This window comes from Heterodontus francisci, chromosome 8 (assembly GCF_036365525.1).
Source record: "Heterodontus francisci isolate sHetFra1 chromosome 8, sHetFra1.hap1, whole genome shotgun sequence".
NCBI classification, from domain to species: Eukaryota; Metazoa; Chordata; class Chondrichthyes; order Heterodontiformes; family Heterodontidae; genus Heterodontus; species Heterodontus francisci.
In genome coordinates, this window is record NC_090378.1 from 73,227,445 (window position 1) to 73,252,605 (window position 25,161).

The 25,161-nt window shown below is 43.5% G+C and overlaps 1 protein-coding gene across 11 annotated transcripts in view; it reads right to left on the reverse strand.

Moving 5' to 3' along the window:
* Positions 1-25,161, reverse strand: part of pde4dip (phosphodiesterase 4D interacting protein) — a 536,621-nt gene that overhangs the window by 42,068 nt on the left and 469,392 nt on the right. For 9 of the 11 annotated variants that reach the window (XM_068037361.1, XM_068037360.1, XM_068037363.1 and 6 more), the window contains 3 exons: positions 10,362-10,615; positions 3,853-3,990; positions 1,253-1,429 (listed from right to left, as the gene is read on the reverse strand). In XM_068037361.1, coding sequence (XP_067893462.1) covers positions 1,253-1,429; positions 3,853-3,990; positions 10,362-10,615 — 569 coding nt within the window. The remainder of the gene's footprint in view (positions 1-1,252; positions 1,430-3,852; positions 3,991-10,361; positions 10,616-25,161) is intronic. The other 2 variants (XM_068037358.1, XM_068037362.1) reach the window with 2 other exon arrangements.

The window sequence follows — 25,161 nt, forward strand, 5'->3', positions numbered from 1 at the left end:
CTATGTAACAAAATACATTCTACTGAATCATGCAGTATGTTACAATCTGATATTTTATCCACCTTACTGATTTATGCAGAACTGCAGCATTTTTATAGAATCAGATTATTGAAACACCTTTCTCATTAAAGTTAGTTTGTGAAGTTGTTCCGAAGATAAGAAGGTACATTGTGCAAGCAAGCGATGTTGGTTAGCAACTTTGGTGTTAATAGCATTAGGTGTACCTCAGGCTGATCAGCGAAAGGCATTTGGAGCCAAACGAGGCATTCAAAGCCTGCAGTGAAGGGTTAGAGGGGATGTACTGTGTCTCTACCACTAAGATACATTGTATTTATTTCAGAGGCTCATCACTGTAGATGAAAAACATCCTTCTGTGCATCTACTCAATTAATTAATTTTCTGTTGCAAGTTATTAGCACTGCAGAAAGTTGAAATAATAGATCACAGCTCCTCCTTTGACACTATGCCTGTCATATTTTGAGTTTATTAGCCCTCTTTCATTGGGATTCCAATCCTTGAATTTCTTAGGAAATGTCAACACACTTCGATATCCTTGAAATGTATGGGTAAATTCAATGTCCTCAGTGCTGAGCCATGCTTGATAGGAATATAGATTAGAGAATGGTGTAGTGTAGTCTTATCTCCAGACTGCTCTTCCTATGCCTGTGGCTGCCTGCTGGGTGCATGGGACTGTTGAGTTTACCCTGTTTTCTTTTTTGCCAATTTTCTCTCTTCCTCTGCTGAAAGCTGTGCTGTAGTCCCATGGTGCTGAAAGTTGTGGGTATGTTCCCATGGTTCTGGCTGCCCCATGTACCTCACCCAATTAGTTTAACAGTAACAGTAGGCAGACTGTTCAACTGTCGAGGGCATCAGGGTTAAGTATAATCTTGCCCTCCCCTAACATTCACATAAACACAATTTTCAGCAGGAGTCACTTGTCAACGATCTGGACTGGGAACTCTACCTGATTTTTCCTCCAGTGTTTTGAAGTCAATTTTAGTGTCACTACAACCACTTCTGCTGTGATAAGCTCATTTAGCACAGACTGGTGATTGAACCTCTGAGAGAAATTATAATTTAGAATAAAAAATGTAATAGATGTCCACAAATAAAGAAAAAAAAACTGGATGGACAGTTAAAATACAGGATAGTTTTTAGTGCCCCAATTAAACCTCCACTCCACAACATGCTATTTTGCACATGCTCAGTTATACAGGCGGCATCCAAGCAGAATATCAGGTAAAATTCTCACTTTCTCCCAGCTGTCTTTGCAACATGTGAAGTTCCTGCTGGACCTCGGCCAGGGAAAATGTTGATGCTGTGGGGTAAGCTGGGCCAAAGGGCAAGCTTCTGAACTGACAAGGAACGTCAGCACAATATGAAGCCTGGGAGGCATTAATGTTTGGTGGCACACTGCTGGAATAGAGGCCTAAAGAGGGACAGGAGAATCGAAAATAGAAATAAGATGAAAAATTGTATAAAAATAAACACTGAAACTTGAACATAAAACATAGTAAATGCAGAGACATTTTTCAAACCCTGTTCCTTCTTATGTATAACCTTGGCTAGATTAGGAATTGCTAATTTGTGGTTTAATGCTTCTGCCTTACAAGCCCTACTCATCAGCTTACTTTATAGTCCGAGGTGAAGATCTGAGCTAAATGGTCTGATAGCTCAGGTGTCTGAAATGGTGAGGGTGTGGAGATTAGAATGTCGATACATTGGAAGCTGCTTGTTGTACAAGAAAACACCCCTTTCTGTCCCCCAAATTTATCCCTTCCTCTTTCAAAGACTCTGATTGCTGCTCAGGTATATTCCTGAAGCAACACCTGCTCTCTGATCCAATTGGCTATTCGTCATGCGTGAGCAAGTTAGTTCAGCATTGAGGACATTACAGATCAGTTAGTCCTACTCGCATCCAACCTCCACTCACAAACCTCTTCCAGCATGAATTACTGAATAATAATCAGGAGTGGAAAGCCAGACTGATTATTTCTCTACCCAAGCTCAGGAACATTGACGCAATTGTAACAAATCTACCTTCATCCTGGCTGACTCTCTCTATAGCTCAGTTCATATTGTACAGACTTGCTGCATCAACTGAGCTTTGTAACTATCAGAATAATTCAGGATGGAAAGTGAGACGTCCATTCTGCCCTGTGTGTTGTTGTGACAGCTAATGTGCATTCACCTCTCTGCCAGTCTGCTCAAGCAAGTTTTTGTTCATAGGATTTGGAAAACACTGGTAATGTTATATTTATTGACCCTCCTTAGTTGCCAAGAGACAGTAGCGATGGGCTCTCAGCAGTGATTATTTTTTATTTATAATCGAGTGGTTTGCCAGATCGTTTCACAGAGTGAGACTGGGTAATAGGTGGCAGGTTTGCCTCCCTGAAGGGCATTAATGAAAACAAAGGGTTTTTATGACAATCATGGCCTGGTCACAGATTTACTGAACTTATTTTCAAGCCTTACTGAGTTGGAATCTGAACGCAAAATTCCTGAGTTGCTAGTACTGTACTATAACCACTTTAATATACCCTTGTGCACCTGTTAGAGGATGCATGATACAACCTGAAAAACAGCTTTGCTAATCTTTCCTCTGTGTGGGGAATTACTTATGTTATCAGTTTCCAGGGGTTCTCACAAATGTCCACTGTAACTTCACCCATGATACATAATTGCTCTGGGGTTTCCATGGACTTTTCGGCAGGTGCATGATTGGGAGAACTCTTGCAGAAATTCTATTCTTTGGACTTCATTTGCTGTTTGGCTAGACAGCGTGACTGAGATTGAAACTCACTGGCCAGGATTTTATTCTGGTGGGGGTCTCGACGTCCAGTAAAAGCAATGCTGAGATTGCTGCTAGCCTCTTCTCTGGAAGGCCCATTGAATCTAGTGGCAATCAGGCACTTAAGTGGACAGTGGAGGGCCTTCCAGAGGATCAAAGAACCCGTGCCGTATGTCCCGCCCTTACAGAGCTGTGGCCAATCAGAGGCCGGCAGCTGCAGTGCCAGCACAGAGGCAGTGGCTGCTGCTGGAGGAACACCTACCGGAGGCCGAGGAGCATTGCTGGAACTAGGCCACTAGTAGGTCAGGGTGGGAGGTGTCTCGCGGGGTGTGAGTTGCGGGGAAGTTTGGGAGTGGGTGTGGATAGCAAGCGCATGGATGGCTCTCAGCAGCACCCCCCCCTTCCCGATGCTGGGTCCCTTGTTCAGGCATTGACTGCCTTTTAATGAGGGACACCCCCCACCACTCCCTTGCAGTTGGGAAGCTGCCCACACAGTTTCTCGTACTGTGCTTCCCATGTGGCGACAGGGCCGCTTGCCACAAGGCTAATTGCAGCTGCGGCAGGAAGAGGCCCTTAATTGGGGTTAATTGCCAGCAGGGCGGGAAGGCCATTCACAAGCCTTCCCGCCCTGGATTTAATTTTGGCAGAGGTGCAGGACCATTTCCCCGCCACCATCCCACCCGATTTTATGCTCTCCCCGCCTCCAAACTTGCCGCGGCGGGGCATAAAATTCCACCCGCTGTGTGGAACAGAGCATCTAACCCACCATTTCATATCATCCTCTTCATCTTAATTATCTTGCAGTAATTGTATCTTACCAATAGATGTCCCTAGCAAGCAAGTGGCACCAAGGGGTGGCAGTGCAACACTGGGTCAATCCAGTATTAAACGGTGTTGCACATTATACTCAGAAACCTGGGAAACTAAACCATGGCAACTCCCAAAATATTGCATGCACAGAGAGGAAAAACTGGGCCTCTTTCCTACTATTTATTTAAGCCACTGCACTCAATTTAGTGTCCCAATTAAAACTCCATCCATTGACCAGTCTCTGACCATACCTTTTTCTGACTTAACGGTGTCCATGCAGGGTTGCTGTAAAGGTGAGATGCTGGCACTACCTTTTGGCTGATTTTCACATGATGAAGCAGATGTAAGAGATGAATGTTGGGATGGATTTTCACAATGACTTTGATCATCTGAGAAGAGTAAATGTTAATGTAGTGAGATGTCCCAAATGCCACAAAGATACACACATGCAAGCACTTTTCTGGCATGAAACTTTTGATGGTTTTTGGTATTCATTTTAAGCAGTTTTGCATCAAACTTGCCACATGGACTGGTAAAGGAAATGCAATAGTACATTTTCATGAGGTAATTGATAAGCTGATTCACAAGAGGTTTGTTAGAAAAATTCAGGAGTATGATACAAGAGAAAGCATAGCAGTATGGATAGAAAGTTGGATGACAGGAAAGCGAGTGAGACTAAACTAGTGTTGCTAGGTCTTCCGCAATTCTTGATGTATATGTAGATATGAACAGAATATCAAAATTTGCTGTTGACACAAAAGTAGGAGGTTTAACAAACAGTGAGGAGAAACTGATACAGAAAATTTAGTAGAATGTGCAGATAGGTAGCTGACGCGACTTAATGTGGATTGGGAAGGGGAGAAAAAGAGGAGTAGGAACATATTTGCATGTAATGGGAAGATGCAACATAGTTAATGAACATAGAGGCCTCGTGTCACTGAACGGCTGCAGGGCATCTTGAAGGGGGAGGGTGTTAAGGCAGAGGTCATGGTACATGTTGGTACCAATGACATAGGTAGAAAGAGGGATGAGGTCTTGCATCAAGAATTCAGGGAGTTAGGCAGTAGACTAAAAAGCAGGACCTCTCGGGTTGTAATCTCTGGATTACTCCCAGTGCCATGCGAGTAAAGAAATAGGAGAATAGCACAGATGAATGCGTGGCTTAAGAGTTGGTGCAGGAGGGAGGGTTTTAGATTCCTGGACCACTGGGACCGTTTCTGGGGAAGTTGGGACCTGTGCAAGCGGGAAAGTCTACATCTGAACCAGAGGGGGACTAACATCCTTGCTGGCGAGTTTGCTAGTGCTGTTGGGAGGAGTTTAAACTAATTTGGCAGGGGGAGGGGATGCAGACTCCTAGCAGAATAGGGACACAGCTAAACACGGGAAAGCGAACAAGTCAGAGGGAATACAGCGGAAGTAAGTTTCAAGGGAGTAAGACCAGGATGGAAAACCTCTACTTTAATGCCAGGAGTATTGCAGGTAAAAAGGATGAGTTAAGGGCAATGACTGACACGTGGAATTGTGATATAGTAGCCATCACGGAGACATGGTTGAGGGAGAGGCAGGATTGGCAGCTCAATATCCCGGGATATAGAATCTTCAGGCGAGACAGAGGAGGGGGTAAAAGAGGAGGGGGCATTGCAATATTAGTTAAGGAGTCAGTTACTGCAGTAAGGAGAGATGATATCTTGGAGGGGGCATCAAATGAAGCTTTATGGGTAGAGTTTAGGAATAAAAAAGGGACAGCCACATTGCTAGGTGTTTATTATAGACCCCCAGATAGTCAGCGGGAAATTGAGGAGCAAATATGTGTGCAATTTGCAGAGGTGTGTAAAAATAATAGGGTAATTATATTAGGTGATTTCAACTTTCCCAACATTAATTGGGATAGTCATCGTCTTAAGGGCTTAGATGGAGTGGAGATCTTAAAATGTATACAGGAGAACCTTTTAGCTCAATATGTAGAGGATCCAACAAGGGAGGGTGCAGTGCTGGACCTAATTCTGGGGAATGAAGCCGGACAGGTGGTTGATGTGTTGGTGGGGGAGCATTTTGGTGATAGCGACCACAACATGGTACAATTTAAGCTTGTTATGGAGAAAGAAATAGACAAGTTGCAAAAAAAGGTTTTGGATTGGGGGAGAGCTAATTTTAGTAAAATAAGGCAGGATCTGGCCAAGGTAGACTGGAAAGAGTTACTTGTCGGGAAATCTACAGAAGAGCAGTGGGGGGCATTCAAAAAGGAAATGGGGAGGATACAGGCCCAACATGTTCCCTCTAGGGTAATAGGTAGGAGCAACAAGCCCAGAGAACCATGGATGACCAGAAACATTCAGGGTACGATGAGAAGGAAAAGAGAGGCTTTTAGCAAATACAAGGCGAGCAAATCAATGGAAGCATTACAGAAAGTGTAGGATGGAGCTTAAGAAAGCAATTAGGAGAGCAAAGAGGGGATATGAGAAAGCTCTGGCTGGTAAAAGTAGGGAAAATCCCAAGATATTCTATAAGTATATCAATGGGAAGAGGATAACCAGGGAAAGAGTAGGACCCATTAGGGACCAAGGGGGAAATTTGTGGGTGGAGCCAGAGGACATTGGTAGGGTGTTGAGCAAATTGTCATAGGGAGTGACAAGGTATTGGAGGTTTTGGAAGGCTTAAAAGTGGACAAATCTCCAGGTCCGGACGATTTGTGTCTCAGGATGCTGTGGGAGGTGAGGGTAGAGATTGCAGGGGCTCTGACCCTAATTTTTAATTCCTCTCTGGCCACAGGGGAGGTGCCAGAGGACTGGAGAACAGCTAATGTGGTCCCACTATTTAAGAAAGGTTGTAGAGATAAGCCAGGGAACTGTAGACCAGTGAGTCTCACATCAGTGGTAGGGAAACTATTGGAAAAAATTCTGAAGGAGAGAATCTATCACCACTTGGAGAGGAAAAATTTGATTAGGAATAGTCGGCATGGCTTTGTCAGAGGGAGGTCATGACTAACAAATTTGATTGAATTTTTTGAGCATGTGACCAGGGGTGTAGATGAGGGTAGTGCAGTTGATGTAGGTTACATGGATTTCAGCAAAGCCTTTGACAAGGTCCCACATGGGAAACTTATCAAGAAAGCAAATGCACTTGGGATACAAGGTAACTTGATAAGGTGGATTCAAAATTGGCTTAGTTTTAGGAGACAGAGAGTGATGACAGACGGCTGTTTTAGTGACTGGAAGCCAGTGTCCAGTGGCGTACCACAGGGATCTGTGCTGGGTCCCCTATTGTTTGTCATTTATATAAACGACATAGATGACTATGTGGGGGGTAGGATCAGTAAGTTCGCGGATGACACAAAGATTGGCCGAGTGGCTAACAGTGAGGTGGAGTGTCTTAGGTTACAGGAAGATATAGACGGGATGGTCAAATGGGCTGAAAAGTGGCAGATGGAATTTAACGCCGAAAAGTGTGAGGTGATACACTTTGGAAGGAGTAATGTGACACAGAAGTATTCAATGAATGGCCTGACACTAAGAAGTTCCGAGGAACAAAGGGACCTTGGTATGTTTGTCCATAGATCTCTGAAGGCAGAAGGGCAGGTTAATAGGGTGGTAAAAAGGGCATATGGGACACTTGCCTTTATCAATCGAGGCATAGATTACAAAAGCAGGGAGGTCATGTTGCAGTTGTACAGAACTTTGGTAAGGCCACAGCTGGAGTACTGTGTGCAATTCTGGTCGCCACATTATAGGAAGGATGTGATTGCATTGGAGGGGGTGCAGAGGCGATTCACCAAGATGTTGCCTGGGATGGAACATTTAAGCTATGAAGAGAGGTTGGATAGGCTTGGGTTGTTTTCACTGGAGCAGAGAAGACTGAGGGGTGACCTGATCGAGGTGTACAAGATTATGAGGGGCATGGACAGGGTGGATAGGGAGCAGCTGTTCCCCTTAGTTGAAGAGTCAGTTACGAGGGATCACAAGTTTAAGGTGAGGGGCGGGAGGTTTAAGGGGGATTTGAGGAAGAACTTTTTTACCCAGAGGGTGGTGACGGTCTGGAATGCCCTGCCTGGGAGGGTGGTAGAGGCAGGTTGCCTCACATCCTTTAAAAAGTACCTGGATGAGCACTTGGCACGTCATAACATTCAAGGCTATGGGCCAAGTGCTGGCAAATGGGATTAGGTAGACAGGTCAGGTGTTTTAATGCATTGGTGCATACTCGATGGGCCGAAGGGCCTCTTCTGCACTGTATTATTCTGTGATTCAAATGCTTAATTCCCTGAAAATGTGAGTGTAGATGGATAATAAAATCATTTTAAAAAAGGCCAATAGGATCTGGGGTTTTAGAACGAGGAGCATAGAGTAAAAGAGTTAAATAAGTAGTGATGAGTTTGTAGCTAATATTTGTTAGACTATACTTAAAAATACTATCTGCAGTTTTGGGAAGCCCATTAAAAAAAGGACATTAAAACCATAGAGAGCATACAGTGTTGATTCAGTAGGATAATGGTCAGGAATGAAAAGCTACGAGGAGGCACTTCAGAGACTGAACTATTTCCACTGATGCAGAGAAGGCTGATGAGATTTAACAGAAATTTTTTAAATTATGAGGGATTTTGTAGAACAAATATGGAAAGACTATTTCTTCTCATTGAAGAGCCAACAATGATCAGGGATCATCAATTTAAAATTGTCACTGAGAGTGAGGAGAGTACTTAGGGGAAATGTCTGTACACAGAGGGTTGTTGGAGTGCAGACTGCGTTGGCACAGGGAGTGATGAAAGCAAAGACCATTGCTTCTTTTAAGGGAAAATTGTATAAGTATTTGGTGCAGAGGAAAATAACAAGGCTACGGTGGGGGGACAGCAGGGCAGCGAGATTAGTTTTGGATATCTCCAGCAAACCGCCGACAGAGACATAATGGCCTGAATGACGTAAGGTGGTTTGGGGGGGTGGGGGGAGGCGGGGGAAGAGGGTCTGAGGGGTGCAGGAGAATGAGGAGCGCAGGAGAATGAGGAGCAGCTTTCTTGTTTTCCACTCCATCCTATAGCAGAAGCACTGAGTTGGGGACTGTTAGTTGTTTAAATTACTTAATGTGTAAGTACTGTACTGCCAAACAAAAACTAAGTTCTTCCTGTCTATATATTCACCTAGGATTAAAATAACAGCTGTGCAGTTTTTATTTAGGGGAGGAAGGCGATGGCTTTGGTGATTTTGTTGAGACTCATTGTGTGCCTCCATTTGGTGGCTATGGATTGGGTTCTGGGAACTGGTTTGGGATAAGACTTAATTTATTAGCCTCTAATCTTGTGCTAAATAGTCATTTTCATTTGCAATAGTTCCTGTTGTTAGTTCCATGAGGACTTATTGTATACCTCCATCAATAAGACGTCTTACTCTACGTTGAAACCTTTTATAATTTCTCTCCCTACCCCTTCCCCCCCCCCCCCCCCCCCCCCCCGCCAAAAGTTAAATAAAACATTTGATACCTGGTGAGATGTTTAGTTGATTTTATTTTTTTTAAGCTTACCATGGGAATGCTTGGTAGGCAGCATTCTGACTAGGGGTCCTACAGTCAGGTTGCACACAGATTGACTGAAGAAGCAGTGGTCAGTGCAAGAGCTGCTAATAGTATGCGTACATTGCAGAACTTGCCTTATGTAGGCTGTCAAATTCTAATCACATGACGATAGAAGAAATGGGATAAAAATGTGCTGATACAATCATATTCAATGGGCTAGAAGAAATTAACTATGAAATAAAGTTACTTTTAAAACTAATGAAGTGATGAGCCCACTCTCTGATGTAATGAGATCACTATTATGTCATAATATAATTCTCTGATGTCACAAGGTCAATCTGTGATGATGAGAGGCTGGAATGAGCAGTACACACAGGGTTCATTATAGCCAGCAGCACTATCGTGATAACTGAGAGACTGACTGGATAACACAAGTGATGAAGGATCTAGAATTCTCGAGTCATGGAATCCACCTGAACCAACTGAACAGGCAGATTGGGCCCTGGTTTAATGTCTCATCTGAAAGAAAGGACATCAGAATGCAGTGTGCTCTCAGAACTGCACTGGAGAGTTAACTCAAGTCTAACCTTACCTTGTGACATAGAGGTGAGAGAACTACCAGCTGAGTCTAGCTGGCAAAGTATCTACATACAAATAGCTGCAATATATTTCTGATATTGGTACCGATATTAGTATTTTGGTGGCATTTTTGTGTACACTGATGTATGAAATATCAGCACTGACATTAGATAAACATTTGATCAGTTTAGAGACCCAGAATCCATATTAAGCTTGGCTACCTTAGAGACTTGGTGCAATGTGTATAAACATTGTGTCATAATCTGCTGTCTGTACTGCCCTGGTGTGACCTACTCTGTTTCCCACGCTAGCTGCTGTTACGGCCTTTCTGAGAGAGTACCCACATTATGGGCAGTTTTGAGTTGCGGACTCGCCCCCAGTGGGAATGGCTCCAAATAAAATTCACATCGGGCCCTTGCATTGATCGTGGCTGGATCTGAATGCAGCTCACAGACATGAAAGGGCTGTGCTAACCATCTGCATCACCTCACACTATCATTTCAACATCATAGAAATATTTTAAGAATTTTTTTTCATTTCCGCTGGTATTTCTTCACACAAATGTTGAAGAAACAACTAGGGCACTGATTTCACCTCAACACACATCAAACGAGCTGCATAAAGTACTTTGTTTCATTGCTCTTCCTATGTTTAAAATCTTGAGTAGTTTTAATTTTAAACCTACCTGCTGTAGTTTGTGCTCCCAGCTCTGCACTCTGCTGATCATTGTGCGAGTACTCACTGCTTGAATCGACATCATAATGATAAATGTCCAGGTCGTCATTGGTTGACTCCTGTTCCTCTGACACAAACGATGCCCTGTCAGACTGTTCTGAGTCTGAGACAACGTGGCTGCTGGAGGGAGTGTCTGCCCGGCTCTGCAGTTTGCAGCTAAGGGACTCAATGAGTTTGTTCTTCTCCTGAAGTTCTTTGCTCAGTCTGCAAATAAGTTAATAGTTCAATTAAGTGGGAATCACCATCCTTTCAGAGAATGTGTAGCCAATCTCTTCCAAGCACTGAACATACATTGGTTGCTAGGAAATTTTACACATCACGGGGGAAGATTTACTCTTTCCACTAAGTGTAATGAAATCTTGAACCTATGGTTTAAGAGGTTTTTTCTTCAACATAGAATTTTATAGTACAGAAGGCGGCCATTTGTCCCATCATACTTGTGCCTGCTTTCCGAAACAGCTATTCATGTGTTGCCATTCCCCTTCCCTTTTGCTTATATCTTTTTTTTTCATTCCTTTAATGATGACCAAGATTTAAGCCTTCTAGTTACCAACTGTGGGCTGCAGTTAAGGCACAGGAAAAGGACTGCACAAGTGCCAGCTTTCTGGGGGGCAAGGTCTGCTGCAGAGGACCCATATGGGGACTTTGATGCGATAGTTTACAGGAGAAGGCTGTTAGACATGCACACAGGAAGGCTTGGTGCATTGGCAGGCCTGCAAGAAAGCCTGCAGTTACTGTCAAGGAACATGCAGGAGTCCAGCTCCAACTTGGCACAGGGCTTCGTGCAGAGTTTGGGGCCCACCCTTTACAGCTTGGAAGTGGTAGCCAACTCCGAGAACACTTGCTGACTCAACCATGATACAGCGTCCGATTGTTCTCAGCTTCCATTGCAGAACAAGCAGAAGCCATCAATGTCCGAGTGCTGCAGCGGAAACTCAGACTGAGGTCATGAAATCTAAGCTTGTTGCCTTGCAGGCTCAGACTGCTGCCATCATGGCTACAATGCCAGTGCTCAAAGGGGCTTTCAGGGTCTCAGCAATCTGTTCTCCAATAAATTACCTGGATTGCTGATACGCTGCCTCTGGGGAATGGCAGTGGCTTTGTGGAGCCTGAACCTGCTGTCCACTCTCAAGATGACAGCATTCATGCTCCCACCACTGCCACTCCACCAGTGCCTTTGTTGTTGCCAGTCAGCCAGCCCAGACTACTACCACCCATGCTGAGATGGTGCAATCCAAAGCCGGGCCTTCTTGGCCCAGAGCTGCTTGAAGACATCTTGGCCATCTGCAGTTTTCCCCACTGAAAGTCAACAGCTATCAACCAGCCATTCTGCAGCTACTGCTGTAACACTGCATAGGATAACTAGACCAGGCAAAGGCACCCACAGGACAGGCACTAAGATGATTAGTTGACTTTCGTATGGATTATTGGATGTTTTGTTTGATAAAGTTGGTTTGGACTAGTTGTTTTGTTATTTGAGCATTGTGGCCAATTGGATGCTGTGATGGCCAGTAACTGAGGGATGGTAAGGTGTGGGAATGTTCGACATTACAGACCTGTGATTGTATTCACAGAAACGAGAGTCGACTTAGGTGATCAGGGACAGCCTAGCCGGAACGGGGCTGTCTCCCCACTTCCTCCTCACGGCATGGATCCGATGGGCCGAAAGGGCCCCTTCCGTGCTGTAATAACACTGTGACGCCTCTTCCCTCTGATGTGGTCGCCAAATCCATGATGGCAAGGGCTTTGTCTTCAGAATGGTCAGGTTATGGAGGCTGCAGCAAGCCACCAAGAATTGGAACACCCACTCTGGCAAGTACTGGAGGGCTCCTCCAGAGCAGTTGAAGCAGCAGAACCTCTGCTTCAGCACCCCAATCATCTGCACGATGAAGTTCCTTGTGGCAGCATGGCTCTCATTATATGAATGCTGGCCACGTGTAGTTGGGTTGCGGAGGGGTCATTTTCCAGGTGTAAAGTGTCGCTCAGCAACCACCCTCTGGATTTACCCTGTTATGAGCAGGTGAGAAAGAGGTCTAGGGTTCCCTTTCAGCCTTCACCTGGTCTTACTGTAACAGGGTTTTATTTTTAAACCCATTGTGTTTTTAGCTCCCCTTTGGTGAATCCTCATTCACCACTTTCCAATTATAAGGCAAAGAAACCAGCACAAACAGGCTTTCTTAGGTTTAAAGAAGAAAAGTTGAAATTTATTAAACTTAAACTCTAATTCGGTTAACGCCAACGGATACATGACGCGCCCATACCAGCATACATATGCGATACACACATGCAATTAGAGACAGAAAAGAGAAGAAAATAAAGTGGAAATGTTTGAGGCAATATCTGAAGAGTTTTTGTTACAGTTCTTTGAGCTCACTGTAGAGTCCTTGAATGTAGGTAGATCTTGCTTTTCGTTGGGGCCCAGTATTCTTCTTAAACCTTGTTCGCTGTAGGAGACTTTTCTCTCTTGGGGTTCATGTGTCTTCAGTGGATTCAGAGGCTTGTAAGAAAGAGATGGGAGCAGACATGGGAGATCTTCTCAGTCCAGAAGCAAACACTCTCCGAGTTCAAACTGTTTGTACAATTCAGAAAAACCCAGGTTGCCAAGCAGGTTAGTCATGTGACTAACTGGTCTGACCATGTCTTGGATTGTATCACCTTAGCAGGGCCTGGAATGCTCCTCTTACACACAATACCTGGTGATCAAGGTCTGTTGTGGGTTGAATGTGTCAGGGAATGATCCTTTGTCCTTCCAATCACCATCTGTTAATATGCAAATATCTTTTTCAGCCACAGCTGATCTGTTCAAAAAGTCCTTTCTTCACTCCAGTAACAGTTTAAAATCAATGCTCATGACAAAATTAATGTGCCTCATTCTTGGCAGGTGGGAGCCTAGCATGACAACCCAGTGACTGAAAGATTGCTGCAACAGCAGATTGGTGCAGGATGACCATATCATGACTAATACTATGATAGCGGGCCTTCGCCAGCATGATGTTCTGAGCGTGGTCACACAACAACTGCACAATGAGTACGTGGTAACCTTTGCAGTTCCGGTACATCTCAGAGATGTGGCGCCCATAAAGCTAAGTGTGCAGCTAATGGCAACCTCCACCATGGGGAAGCCAGCTATCCTGGCAAAGCCACATTTACACTTCACCTGCTTCTCTCTTTGCTCGGAGAGGACACAATGAAGTCCCCTCGCCTGGCATACAGAGCCACCGTCACCTCTTTGATGCAGCAATAGACAGTGAACTGGGAGATGTTACATATGTTGTCTGTGCCAGCTTGTGTAGAAATTGAGGGCCATGATTACCTTTGCCTCATCCTGTTCTGAGACTGCAGATCTGGTTCCTAGAGGTGGCAGGGTTCTGTGAGCACCTCCTTCATGAATCCCAGATGATGAGCATACTGCTCTTGGCTTAGGGAACGGTAAGAAATGTGTTTCCAGAAGACCCAAGGTGGATAAGGCCTCCTGCTAAGAGCCCTTCTCTCCTTCCTCCACATCCCTCTGCAAGCAGCTTATTTGCTGCCTTTGCACCATTGCCCTTTCATGCTGCACTCCTAAGGAGGACTGCTATTATGGCACCCATGACTGGGAGCAAGTGATGTGTCCACAGCCCTCGTAAAAATAACCAACACGTTCCCAATGCACAGCACAACTCTGCAGAATTTAACAACTGTAAGCAACTCCTCAAAACACCCAGTGCTTTCACAAACTCAAACAGAGCCAGTAGACAGTAATAAGCGACTAACCTGCAAGTTGGATGGTGATGTCATTAAATAGCACTGGTGGTGGTGGGGAGCAGGGGTGGGGTCATTTGTGTTACTGAACGCATCTTCTGCTGTGCAAGTTTAAGTGAGGGTGTTAACTAGAGTGGCGAGGTCTGAAGTGGCAGCGTTGGAGTCAAATCAGCACTAGACACTGACTGACATCACGATCTATCTACTCTGCATATTCTGGCACACGCTCATAGAGCTCAAGCAAATGGTCCTCACCAAGATGGCATTCGGCTAGAAGTGAATGGAAGAGGCACGGATGTCATTTTGGCACCACTGGCACCCATAATGCCAAAAATACCGATGCTACAGAGCCAGAATGTTTTGTTACATGGTGTAGTTAAGCCAGAGACATTGCTTCTATACAGGAAAAATTGGATAAAATTTGAAGCAGAGTAAGATACAAGGTTTTAGGGGATCATTGGGCAGTGGGATTAATTTTGGATTGCGTTAGTAAAGATACAATGGGCTGAATGGCCTTTTTGCTGTGAACATCAATGGTTGTATCTTAGTGAATCCCTTTTTACCAACTCCATGTCCTTGATATTCTTTCAAATATATGGCGCTCAAAATGAGACATAATATTTCAATAACGGCCTAACAGTAGTATACAGAGGAAATTTTACCCCATGATATAAAAATGCAAGACATTTCAGAAGCTTTGGTGCAGAAATTCAACTGCATGTTTTACATCCTTAAAATGGGCAGTAGGCCTGCGAATTTCAAGTTGCAACTTGTCACACCCAATCTGGACCAGAAGTGCATTGGACACCATATTAGCAAGGGCAACTTTTAGTTGTTCAACTGCCTGCCTGAAATAGGCATTAGGCTCCTTACATTGGGATACCATGCCCACTTGTAGCACCTTACATGCAAAACTCAGCGATGAACAGGCAGAGCTTGTGCTGAACATGCACTGCCTGTTCGTACTGGGACTTGAGCAGCCTAACCAGAAATTCTTAAAGAGATCACTGGGGGCCATAAAAGAAAATTTGACTTTTATTTTTGTGGGTCCAGGAGGAGTTCTCCCCCTCGGCCCACAAAAAACACTGTTCCACTGCCAGTATGTTCGAGTCACCCCGGCCAGGACCATATTACGCCCATCCCCAGACGCAATCTGCATATGAGAACTGGCAGATTTCCAGCTGGTTAACTGCAGCGGGACACCTGTTTGGTGCATGCAGCTCACCAGCAGCATTTAAATGAGGCCTGAAGCCAAATGTGGCTCAGGCTGGCACATGGAACAGTTGCTCCACTGATTCTGCATCCATCCATTTCAGGCGCAAGTCAAATTTCTCCCCTTTCATTTGTTGGTATATTGCATGATAATCAAGATATCAAAAGTGGAGACTTTTCCATATCAAATAGCAAGTGTTAGCCTCAAATATCCCCAGATAAGATGTAGCCCAGATAGACACAGAGTAAAGTTCTCCTCTACTCCTATAAAGGGTGGTGAGAGACATCTTCCATGCACGGTTTGTACTAAATTCATAGACTTGTTATTAAAGAGGAAACCAAACCCACTATACTGTAAACCACACAATGTAATTCTGAACATTATTTTTCATCTTGGGATGTGCAGATAACAATTAACAATCCATCCCAGACTTAACTTAATTATAAACTGGGATCCAGAGTAAAAGGATTATTTCAATGGCGCCACACAAATGACATCATAAAAATACACCAACTGGGTGGAGAGGAAAATTCAAGAAAAGTGCCACAGAGACAGATTTCATTAATGCTAAAGAGGTTGAAATAATCCTTATATGCCTGGTTTCTGTGGGCTTGGTTTTCTGTAAATCAATACCTGAACAACTAGAAAATCAGCAATTGTATTATTGTCTTCCGGTGACAATTATTAACCTGTATAAGCAATCATTGTATTAACCTGTACATAGAGCAACTGTCTTCTTTTTTCTTTGGCCTCCTTATCTCGAGAGACAATGGGTAAGCGCCTGGAGGTGGTCAGTGGTGTGTGGAGCAGCGCCTGGAGTGGCTATAAAGGCCAATTCTAGAGTGACAGGCTCTTCCACAGGTGCTGCAGAAAAATTTGTTTGTCGGGGCTGTTACACAATTGGCTCTCCCCTTGCGCTTCTGTCTTTTTTCCTGCCAACTGCTAAGTCTCTTCGATTCGCCACACTTTAGCCCCGCCTTTATGGTTGCCCGCCAGCTCTGGCGAACGCTGGCAACTGACTCCCACGACTTGTGATCAATGTCACAGGACTTCATGTCGCGTTTGCAGACGTCTTTATAACGGAGACATGGACGGCCGGTGGGTCTGATACCAGTGGCGAGCTCGCTGTACAATGTGTCTTTGGGGATCCTGCCATCTTCCATGTGGCTCACATGGCCAAGCCATCTCAAACGCCGCTGACTCAGTAGTGTGTATAAGCTGGGGATGTTGGCTGCCTCGAGGACTTCTGTGTTGGAGATACGGTCCTGCCACCTGATGCCAAGTATTCTCCGAAGGCAGCGAAGATGGAATGAATTGAGACGTCGCTCTTGGCTGACATACGTTGTCCAGGCCTCGCTGCCATAAAGCAAGGTACTGAGGACACAGGCTTGATACACTCGGACTTTTGTGTTCCGTGTCAGTGCGCCATTTTCCCACACTCTCTTGGCCAGTCTGGACATAGCAGTGGAAGCCTTTCCCATGCGCTTGTTGATTTCTGCATCTAGAGACAGGTTACTGGTGATAGTTGAGCCTAGGTAGGTGAACTCTTGAACCACTTCCAGAGCGTGGTCGCCAATATTGATGGATGGAGCATTTCTGACGTCCTGTTCCATGATGTTCATTTTCTTGAGGCTGATGGTTAGGCCAAATTCGTTGCAGGCAGCCGCAAACCTGTCGATGAGACTCTGCAGACACTCTTCAGTGTGAGTTGTTAAAGCAGCATTGTCAGCAAAGAGGAGTTCCCTGATGAGGACTTTCCGTACTTTGGACTTCGCTCTTAGACGGGCAAGGTTGAACAACCTGCCCCCTGATCTTGTGTGGAGGTAAATTCCTTCTTCTGAATACTTGAACGCATGTGAGAGCAGCAGGGAGAAAAAAATCCCAAAAAGTGTGGGTGTGAGAACACAGCCCTGTTTCACGCCACTCAGGATAGGAAAGGGGTCTGATAAGGTGCCGCTATGTTGAATTGTGCCTTTCATATTGTCATGGAATGAGGTGATGATACTTAGTAGCTTTGGTGGACATCCAATCTTTTCTCGTAGTCTGAAGAGACCACGTCTGCTGACAAGGTCAAAGGCTTTGGTGAGATCAATGAAAGCAACGTAGAGGGGCATCTATTGTTCGCGGCATTTCTCCTGTATCTGACGAAGGGAGAACAGCATGTCAATGGTCGATCTCTCTGCTCGAAAGCCACTCTGTGCCTCAGGGTAGACGCGCTCAGCCAGCTTCTGGAGCCTGTTTAAAGCGACTCGAGCAAAGACTTTCCCCACTATGCTGAGCAGGGAGATTCCACGGTAGTTGGCATCCATATACAGCACATTCCATTTACCTGCATGCACAATGTTGTATTAACTTGCGTGCAGCCTTGTATGTTTAGTAAAATATACAAACTGGGTGGTTTTATTTTAATTTTAAAAAGTCAACAGATGAAACTCTCCGCCGAACAAAGGCGGTGGAGGGGTGCCACCACCACCCGGTAAACGGGACCTGGAACAAGCAGAGATCAGCAGCCGCCGGCCTCTCAATCCAGACTTGGCCTGTATATTCAGCGATTGCTTTAGCCTGCATATATAACCATTGTATTAACTATACCAAGTGAGTACATTAACCTGCACATTCAGCAAGTACATTAACCAAAGGATACAGTGAGTACATTAACCTGTACTTACAGCAATTGTATCACTCCTTGTATACAGCACCTGTGTTAACTGCATAAACAATGAATGTGTTAACCTGTATATACAGGAACTAGATTAACTTGTAGTTACAGGGATTGCTTTAACCTTTGCATACAGAAACTGTATAAATCTATAGATACAGTGATTGTATTAAGCTGTACATAATGCAGCTGTACTAATTGTTTATACAGCTCTTGGTACCTTGTATACAACAAAATTGTGTTAGCCTGCATACACAGTGATTGTGTGAAACTAAGAATACAGCACCTGGACTAACTGTATATATAATTAGGTGCATTAAGCTACAGAAATTGTATTAACCTCCATACACAGACACAGTGGGTTCATTAACTTGTATATGCAGAGAATATTAACTTGTACATACAACAGTTATATTAACTGACTGTAATAACCTCTACAATCTAACCTGTATTAATTGATCTGTGTATATACAGCAGCTGTATTAACCTGTACATTGTGACTGTAATAACTCACACACACTGACTATATTAACCTATAATATAGACTGTAAAAATCTTCACAAATTGATTATATTAACCTGTAATAACCCACACACACTGACTATTAACCTGTAATAGAGACTAATAACCCACACACACCGACTAAATTAATCTGTAATAGAGACTGTAATAACCCACACAAACTGACTATATTAACCTGTAATAGAGAGTGTAATAACCCACACACACTGACTATATTAACCTGTAATAGAGTGTAATAACCCACACACACTGACTATATTAACCTGTAACAGACTGTAATAATCCACACACACTGGAGATATTAACGTGTAATAGAGATGGTAATAACCCACACACACTGACCATATTAACCAATAATAGAGATGGGAATAATCTAAACACATTGACTATATTAACGTGATAGGGACTGTAATGACCTGCACACACTGACTATATTAATCTGTATGTACAATGTAATTAATCAGTGTATATTCAGCAAATGTATTAACGTGTATGACTTACACAAGCTACAGCATGTCACTACTGCATTGTATGTTCTATAAAAGCAGAGACTCCAAAACTCCACAAAGCCTCTCGGTATCAAAAACTTGCAATGAAATTAAACCTCAGCAGCCTCACGACTTCTCGCCCAGCGAACAATGAACTCATGACATTTTCATTGATTGACCACATCTCAAGCCAATACACCTGTCATAGTTGACTATGTAACTTTCCCTTCCTCCAATCTCTAACTGTCCAAGTTTACACATATTCACAACCTGCACAGACATCAAAATACGTGAAAAGCATAACTAGCATTGTAGGAACACGCTTATTGACAGCTTAGATTAGATTAGATTAGAGATACAGCACTGAAACAGGCCCTTCGGCCCACCGAGTCTGTGCCGAACATCAACCACCCATTTTATACTAATCCTACACTAATCCCATATTCCCAACAATCATCCCCACCTGTCCTTATATTTCCCTACCACCTACCTATACTAGTGACAATTTATAATGGCCAATTTACCTATCAACCTGCAAGTCTTTTGGCTTGTGGGAGGAAACCGGAGCACCCGGAGAAAACCCACGCAGACACAGGGAGAACTTGCAAACTCCACACAGGCAGTACCCGGAATCGAACCCGGGTCTCTGGAGCTGTGAGGCTGCGGTGCTAACCACTGCGCCACTGTGCCGCTTAGTTAAATAAGGGGTTAACAAAAAGTCCCTCCAACACTAGTCCAGGTACCTTTGATCGCCTCACTGATTAGGATAAAGCTACTTTGCACCTCTTACTTGTCAAGTTCCTCTTTGGTGCGTGAAGCCAAAATCTGCTGCTGCTGTGTTAAATTTCTCAGCTGCCCGTGTAGCAGACTTCGCTCCTTTTCCATCTGTTTGCGAAGTAAGATCATTTCCCTCTCCAGGTTACGGGCACTGCACAAGGAGAATGAGAAGAGGGAGTCTCGGTAGATGGGGCTGCTCTTTGACAGCATGGCCAGCCACAGAGGGGCCATCTCCCAGTCAGGACAACCTAGACGCAGTCAACGTGAAACGCTGCGAGCATTTACTTTATCTTTTGTTTTAAAAAACACAGAAAATCAAGTTCCAACAGAGGGCAATAATGAACTGATGGGACAGCAGCATGCATTTTCACATATACCAAGTAGCAGAAGTCACAGTGAGCCAGTCAGCAATGAGAGTTTTACACAGAGAAAAGCACAGGTCCATTATTCAATGAGTATTCATACGGTTGGAGATCCTGTTCGAGTCCAAGTCAACAAGCAGCAAATCCTTCCCCTCCAAGCTTTACTCTGCTCTCTCTCTCCCTTCCCCAGTCTTGTCTGGGATAAACTGTTGAGTATCCTTACTCCTCCCCTCCCTGCAGCTTAACACAAACGTCAAAGCACATCAACACACTGCCAAAAAAAGGTTAAAGGTCAACTGGCTTGCCCGTTAGCAAATTCTGGAACATTCCTCAAACAGCAATGGTACTGATCTACAACTGCTTTTTTTAAACAAAAGGAATTGAGTAGTATAAATCAAAGTAAAATTTAATAGTTGCAGCTGTTTAGCAGCTGCAGTCTATAATTTAACAAAGCAGGGATGTATCACAGAGGGTAGACCCTCAATAGACAAAATCCCCACCCCCTGCAAGATAATCCACTCAAGTACAGAACTATTGGAAATAATCCGGTCAGAAGACAATTGTGGTTATTTCCCTAAAGAGAATAAAAAATAATTTCAAAAAGATCTGGCTTAAGCCAGTAATGATCAGACCCAGCCCGAAAGGAACTCAGAGAGGAAAATAGAAAATGCTTCAGAGTAAGAATGACAGCAGCACCACAGACTGAGGCAATTGTTCTGAAAGGCAGTGATACATCAACCACCCATCACTTTTCAAACAACATATGGTTTGTGTTTATTTGGGTCAGGGTTACTGTTTATATGTTGACAGGAAATAAACCGTACCCAACGAACAGAATACTATATTGCAACATTCAATTCTAACCGCAAGTGCTTTCTATTATTATACAATAACCAAAACTTTAACATAGAAAATATCCCAAGGCTCTTTTCAGAGGGGCAGAATATAGCAAATAGGAACACATAGAGAATGGACACTAAGTCATGGAGGGAGAGACTAGGAGGGATGACCAGAAGCTTGTGTGGAATCAGTGGCAAAAGTGCTTTTGGCGAGGGCTGGAAATGATGGCTTCAGTCTTCTTTGGGTTCAGTTGGAGAAGTTATGGCTCATCCATGACTTGATGGCAGAAAGACAGTCTCCCGCACTGAAGTGGTCATTGGGTCGAGAGAAGTTGTGAACCGACAGAGCTGGGTATAATCAGCTTACATATGAAAGCTGATTTCATGCCTGTGGATGATTTCATTGAGGGGGCAACAGAAACAACAAAACGTGTATTTCTATAGTATCTTTAACATCCCAAGGCATTTCACAGCAACATTATAAAGCAAAATTTGACACACAGCCACATAAGGAGATATTAGAGCAGATGACCAAAATCTTGATCAAAGAGATATGTTTTTAGGAGTTTCTTAAAGGAGGAAAATGAGGTAGAGAGGCGGAGAGGTTTCGGGAGGAAATTCCAGAGCTTAGGGCCTCGACAACTAAAGTGGTACAGTTAAAATCAGGGTTGCCCAAGTGGCCAGAATTAGAGGAGCGCACACAACTCGGAGGGTTGCGGGGCTGGAGGAGATTGCAGAGATAGAGAGGGGCAAGGGCATGGAGGGATTTGAAAACAAGGATTTTAGAATCAAATAAAAGCAAAATACTGCAGATACTGGAAATCTGAAATAAAAACAAGAAATGCTGGAAATACTCAGCAGGTCTGGCAGCATCTGTGGAGAGAGAAGCAGAGTTAACGTTTCAGGTCAGTGACCCATTCTGAAGAAGGGTCACTGACCTGAAACGTTAACTCTGCTTCTCTCTCCACAGATGCTGCCAGACCTGCTGAGTATTTCCAGCATTTCTTGTTTTTATTTTAGAATCAAAGCATTGCTTAACTGTGGGCCAATGTAGGTCAGTGAATACAGGAGTGATGGATGTACAGGACTTGGTGCAAGCAATGACACAGACAACAGAATTTTGGATGACCTCAAATTTACGGAAAGTAGAACAGGGGAGGCCGGCCAGGAGTGCATTGGAATAGTCAAGTCTAGAGCTAACAAAGGCATGGACGAGGGTTTCGGTAGCAGATGAACTGAGGAAGGGGCAGGGTTGGGTGACATTACGGAGGTGGAAGTAAGCAGTCTTAATGATAGCACAGATATGATCAGAAGCTCATCTCGACATTAAATATGACACCAAAGTTCAGCACAGTCTCGTTCAGCCTCAGACAGTTGCCAGGGAGAGGGCTGCAGTCTGTGGCGAGGGAAAGGATCTTGTAGCAGAGACCATAGACAATGGTATTGGTATTCCAATATTTAATTCGATGACATTTCTGCTCATCCAGTACTGGATAAATTAGTCTGACAATTTAGAGACAGTGGAGGAGTCAAGGAAGTTGGCACTAAGGTAGAGCTGGGTGTTGCCGTCATACATTTGAAAACTGATGGCTATGTTTTCAGATGATGTCACCATGGGGTAGCATGTAAATCAGAAATAGGAGGGAACCAAGGATAGATCCTTGGGGGACACCAGAGGTAAGGGTGTGTGAGTGAGAAGAGAAACCATTGCAGATGATTCTCTGTCTATGATTGGATAGTTAAGAATGGGACTAGACAAGTGCAGCCCCACTGCTTTGGAGGAGGATGGTGTGGTCAACCATATCAAGCAAACTAATATAGAATCAGGGATTGAGACTCACCAAAATAAACATAAGCAAAATAACAGCAATGAAGAAAGTAATGACACTAAAGAGTGACAAACTCCCAGGTCCAGATGGTTCCCATCTCAGGATGTTAAAGGAAATAGGTGAGAACACTGCACATGCCCTAACTATAATCTGCCAAAGTTCACTAGATTCGGGAATCGTTCCTTAAAATTGGAAAATTGCTTATGTTACTCACTATTTAAGAAAGATGATAGAGGAAAACCAGGGAATTATAGACCCGTTAACACCTGTTGCCAAGAAATTACTAGAGGCTATAATTAAGGATAAGGTGAGTGAACACCTTGAAATTTTCTGCTGATCAACTGTTAATTTTAAATCTGAGATTGACAGATATTTATTAACCAAAAGTATTAAGGAATATGGGGTAAAGACAAGTATATGGAGGTAGTTCAGCCATGATCTCACTGAATGGCGGAACAGGCTTGGCAGGCTAAATGGCCTATTCCTAAGTTAATGAGCAACACTTAACTATTGTCCTAATGTTCCACTAATTTTATTATTTCATTTTTTTAAGGCACTCAGATCTGCTACAGATCGATGGACAGTCCATTTGTACACTACAGTTTATCCACATCTGATTCCTCACAAAAAAAAGCTAGCATAGGAAAATAAGGAACAGGCAAATTTCAGTTAAAGTTGAAATAAATTAAATAAATTTGCCATTAGCTGACCCTTCAAAGGCTATTGCCAGTCAAGCATCAGGCCAGAATCTACAAAAAATGTCCAGTGCGATGCCTATGCTGTAGAAGCTCTCACATTAGCTTTCATTTCAGTGGATATGCAGTGATCTAAATGATGTGGTATGGTTGGCTTCAGGAGTGCACAGCACCATTTCAAGATGCAAATAATATCAGCTGCCAATGCTTCTAACCTGTGGCTAGAAAAAAAGGCAGCTGGGAGTGTTCACATTGCTGGCCTCTGTGAACCATCGTGGGGAGAGGCAGGGCAGGCAGTCTGTGGCCAGAGAATAACAGTTTTGATTCCAACTTTTAAATAACTGTGTACTTGTTTTTCTAGTACAGGTGACACCCTGTCATCTTACTCTCAGTATGATGTGGGGGAGAGTGTATTTTGGGAAATTAGGGTTGCAGCTGTTAAATAACGAAAAGTGGCTGATAATTGCTGGAGCAGGCTAGGTGATGATCAATCAAATAGGAAAGTTTTTGGCACATTGAGGTGGCTACAATGGAATCATTATTTTGTCTCAGTATTTGTAGTCGAGGACATCCTAAGGAAACTAATATTGAATCAGAGACAGGGGCTCACCAAAATTAATTCAAGCAAGCTAACAGTAATGTAGAAAATAATGGCAGTAAAGAGTGACAAATCTGCAGGACCAGATGATTTTTCACCAGGGTTTTAAAGGAAGTAGGTGAGAATATTGCAGATGCTCTAACTAAAGTGTTAAAAACTTCTCTCAATTCAGGAACCATTCCTTTAGATTGGAAAATTGCACATTTCACTGCACTATTTAAACATTGGTGAGAGAGGGAAAATTGAATTACAGACCAGTTAGCCTAACATTTGTTATTGGGAAATTACCAGGGACTATAAATAAGGATAGAGCGACTGAATACCTTGAAAATTTTCATCTGATGAGAGACAGCTGGTATGGATTTGTATTGTTACATCATGCCTGATGAACCTGATTGAATTTTTTGAAGACATGACTAATATAGTGGACAGGGGAATGTCAATGGATGTTATTTATATGGACTTACAGAAGGCATTCGATAAAGTCCCTCATTAGAGACTGTTAGCTAAAATTGAAGCTCATGTAACTGAAGGCAAATTACTGACCTGGTTAGGATTGGCTGAATGGCAGGAGACAGAGAGTAGGAATAATGGGCAGGTATTCTAATTGGTAGGATGTGACTAATGCTGTCCCACAGGGATCCATGTTGGGGCCTCTACTAGTCACGTAATTATTAACAACCTAGCTCTTGGGATAGCGAGTCACATATCCAAGTTTGCCGATGACACAAAGATAGGCGGCATTGTAGCAGTGTAGATGGAAGTATAAAATTACAAAGAGATATTAATAGATGAAGTAAATGGGCAAAACTGTGGCAAATGGATTTCAAGATAGGCAAATGTTAGATCATCTACTTTGGACCTAAAAAGAATAGATCAGAGTACTTTTTAAATGGTGAAAGGCTAGAAGCAATAGAGGTCCAAAGAGATTTAGGAGTCTATGTGGATAGATCATTAAAATGTCATGGGCGGGTACAAAAACATCAAAAAAGTCTTTATACCTAGAGGATTAGAATACAAAAGGTTA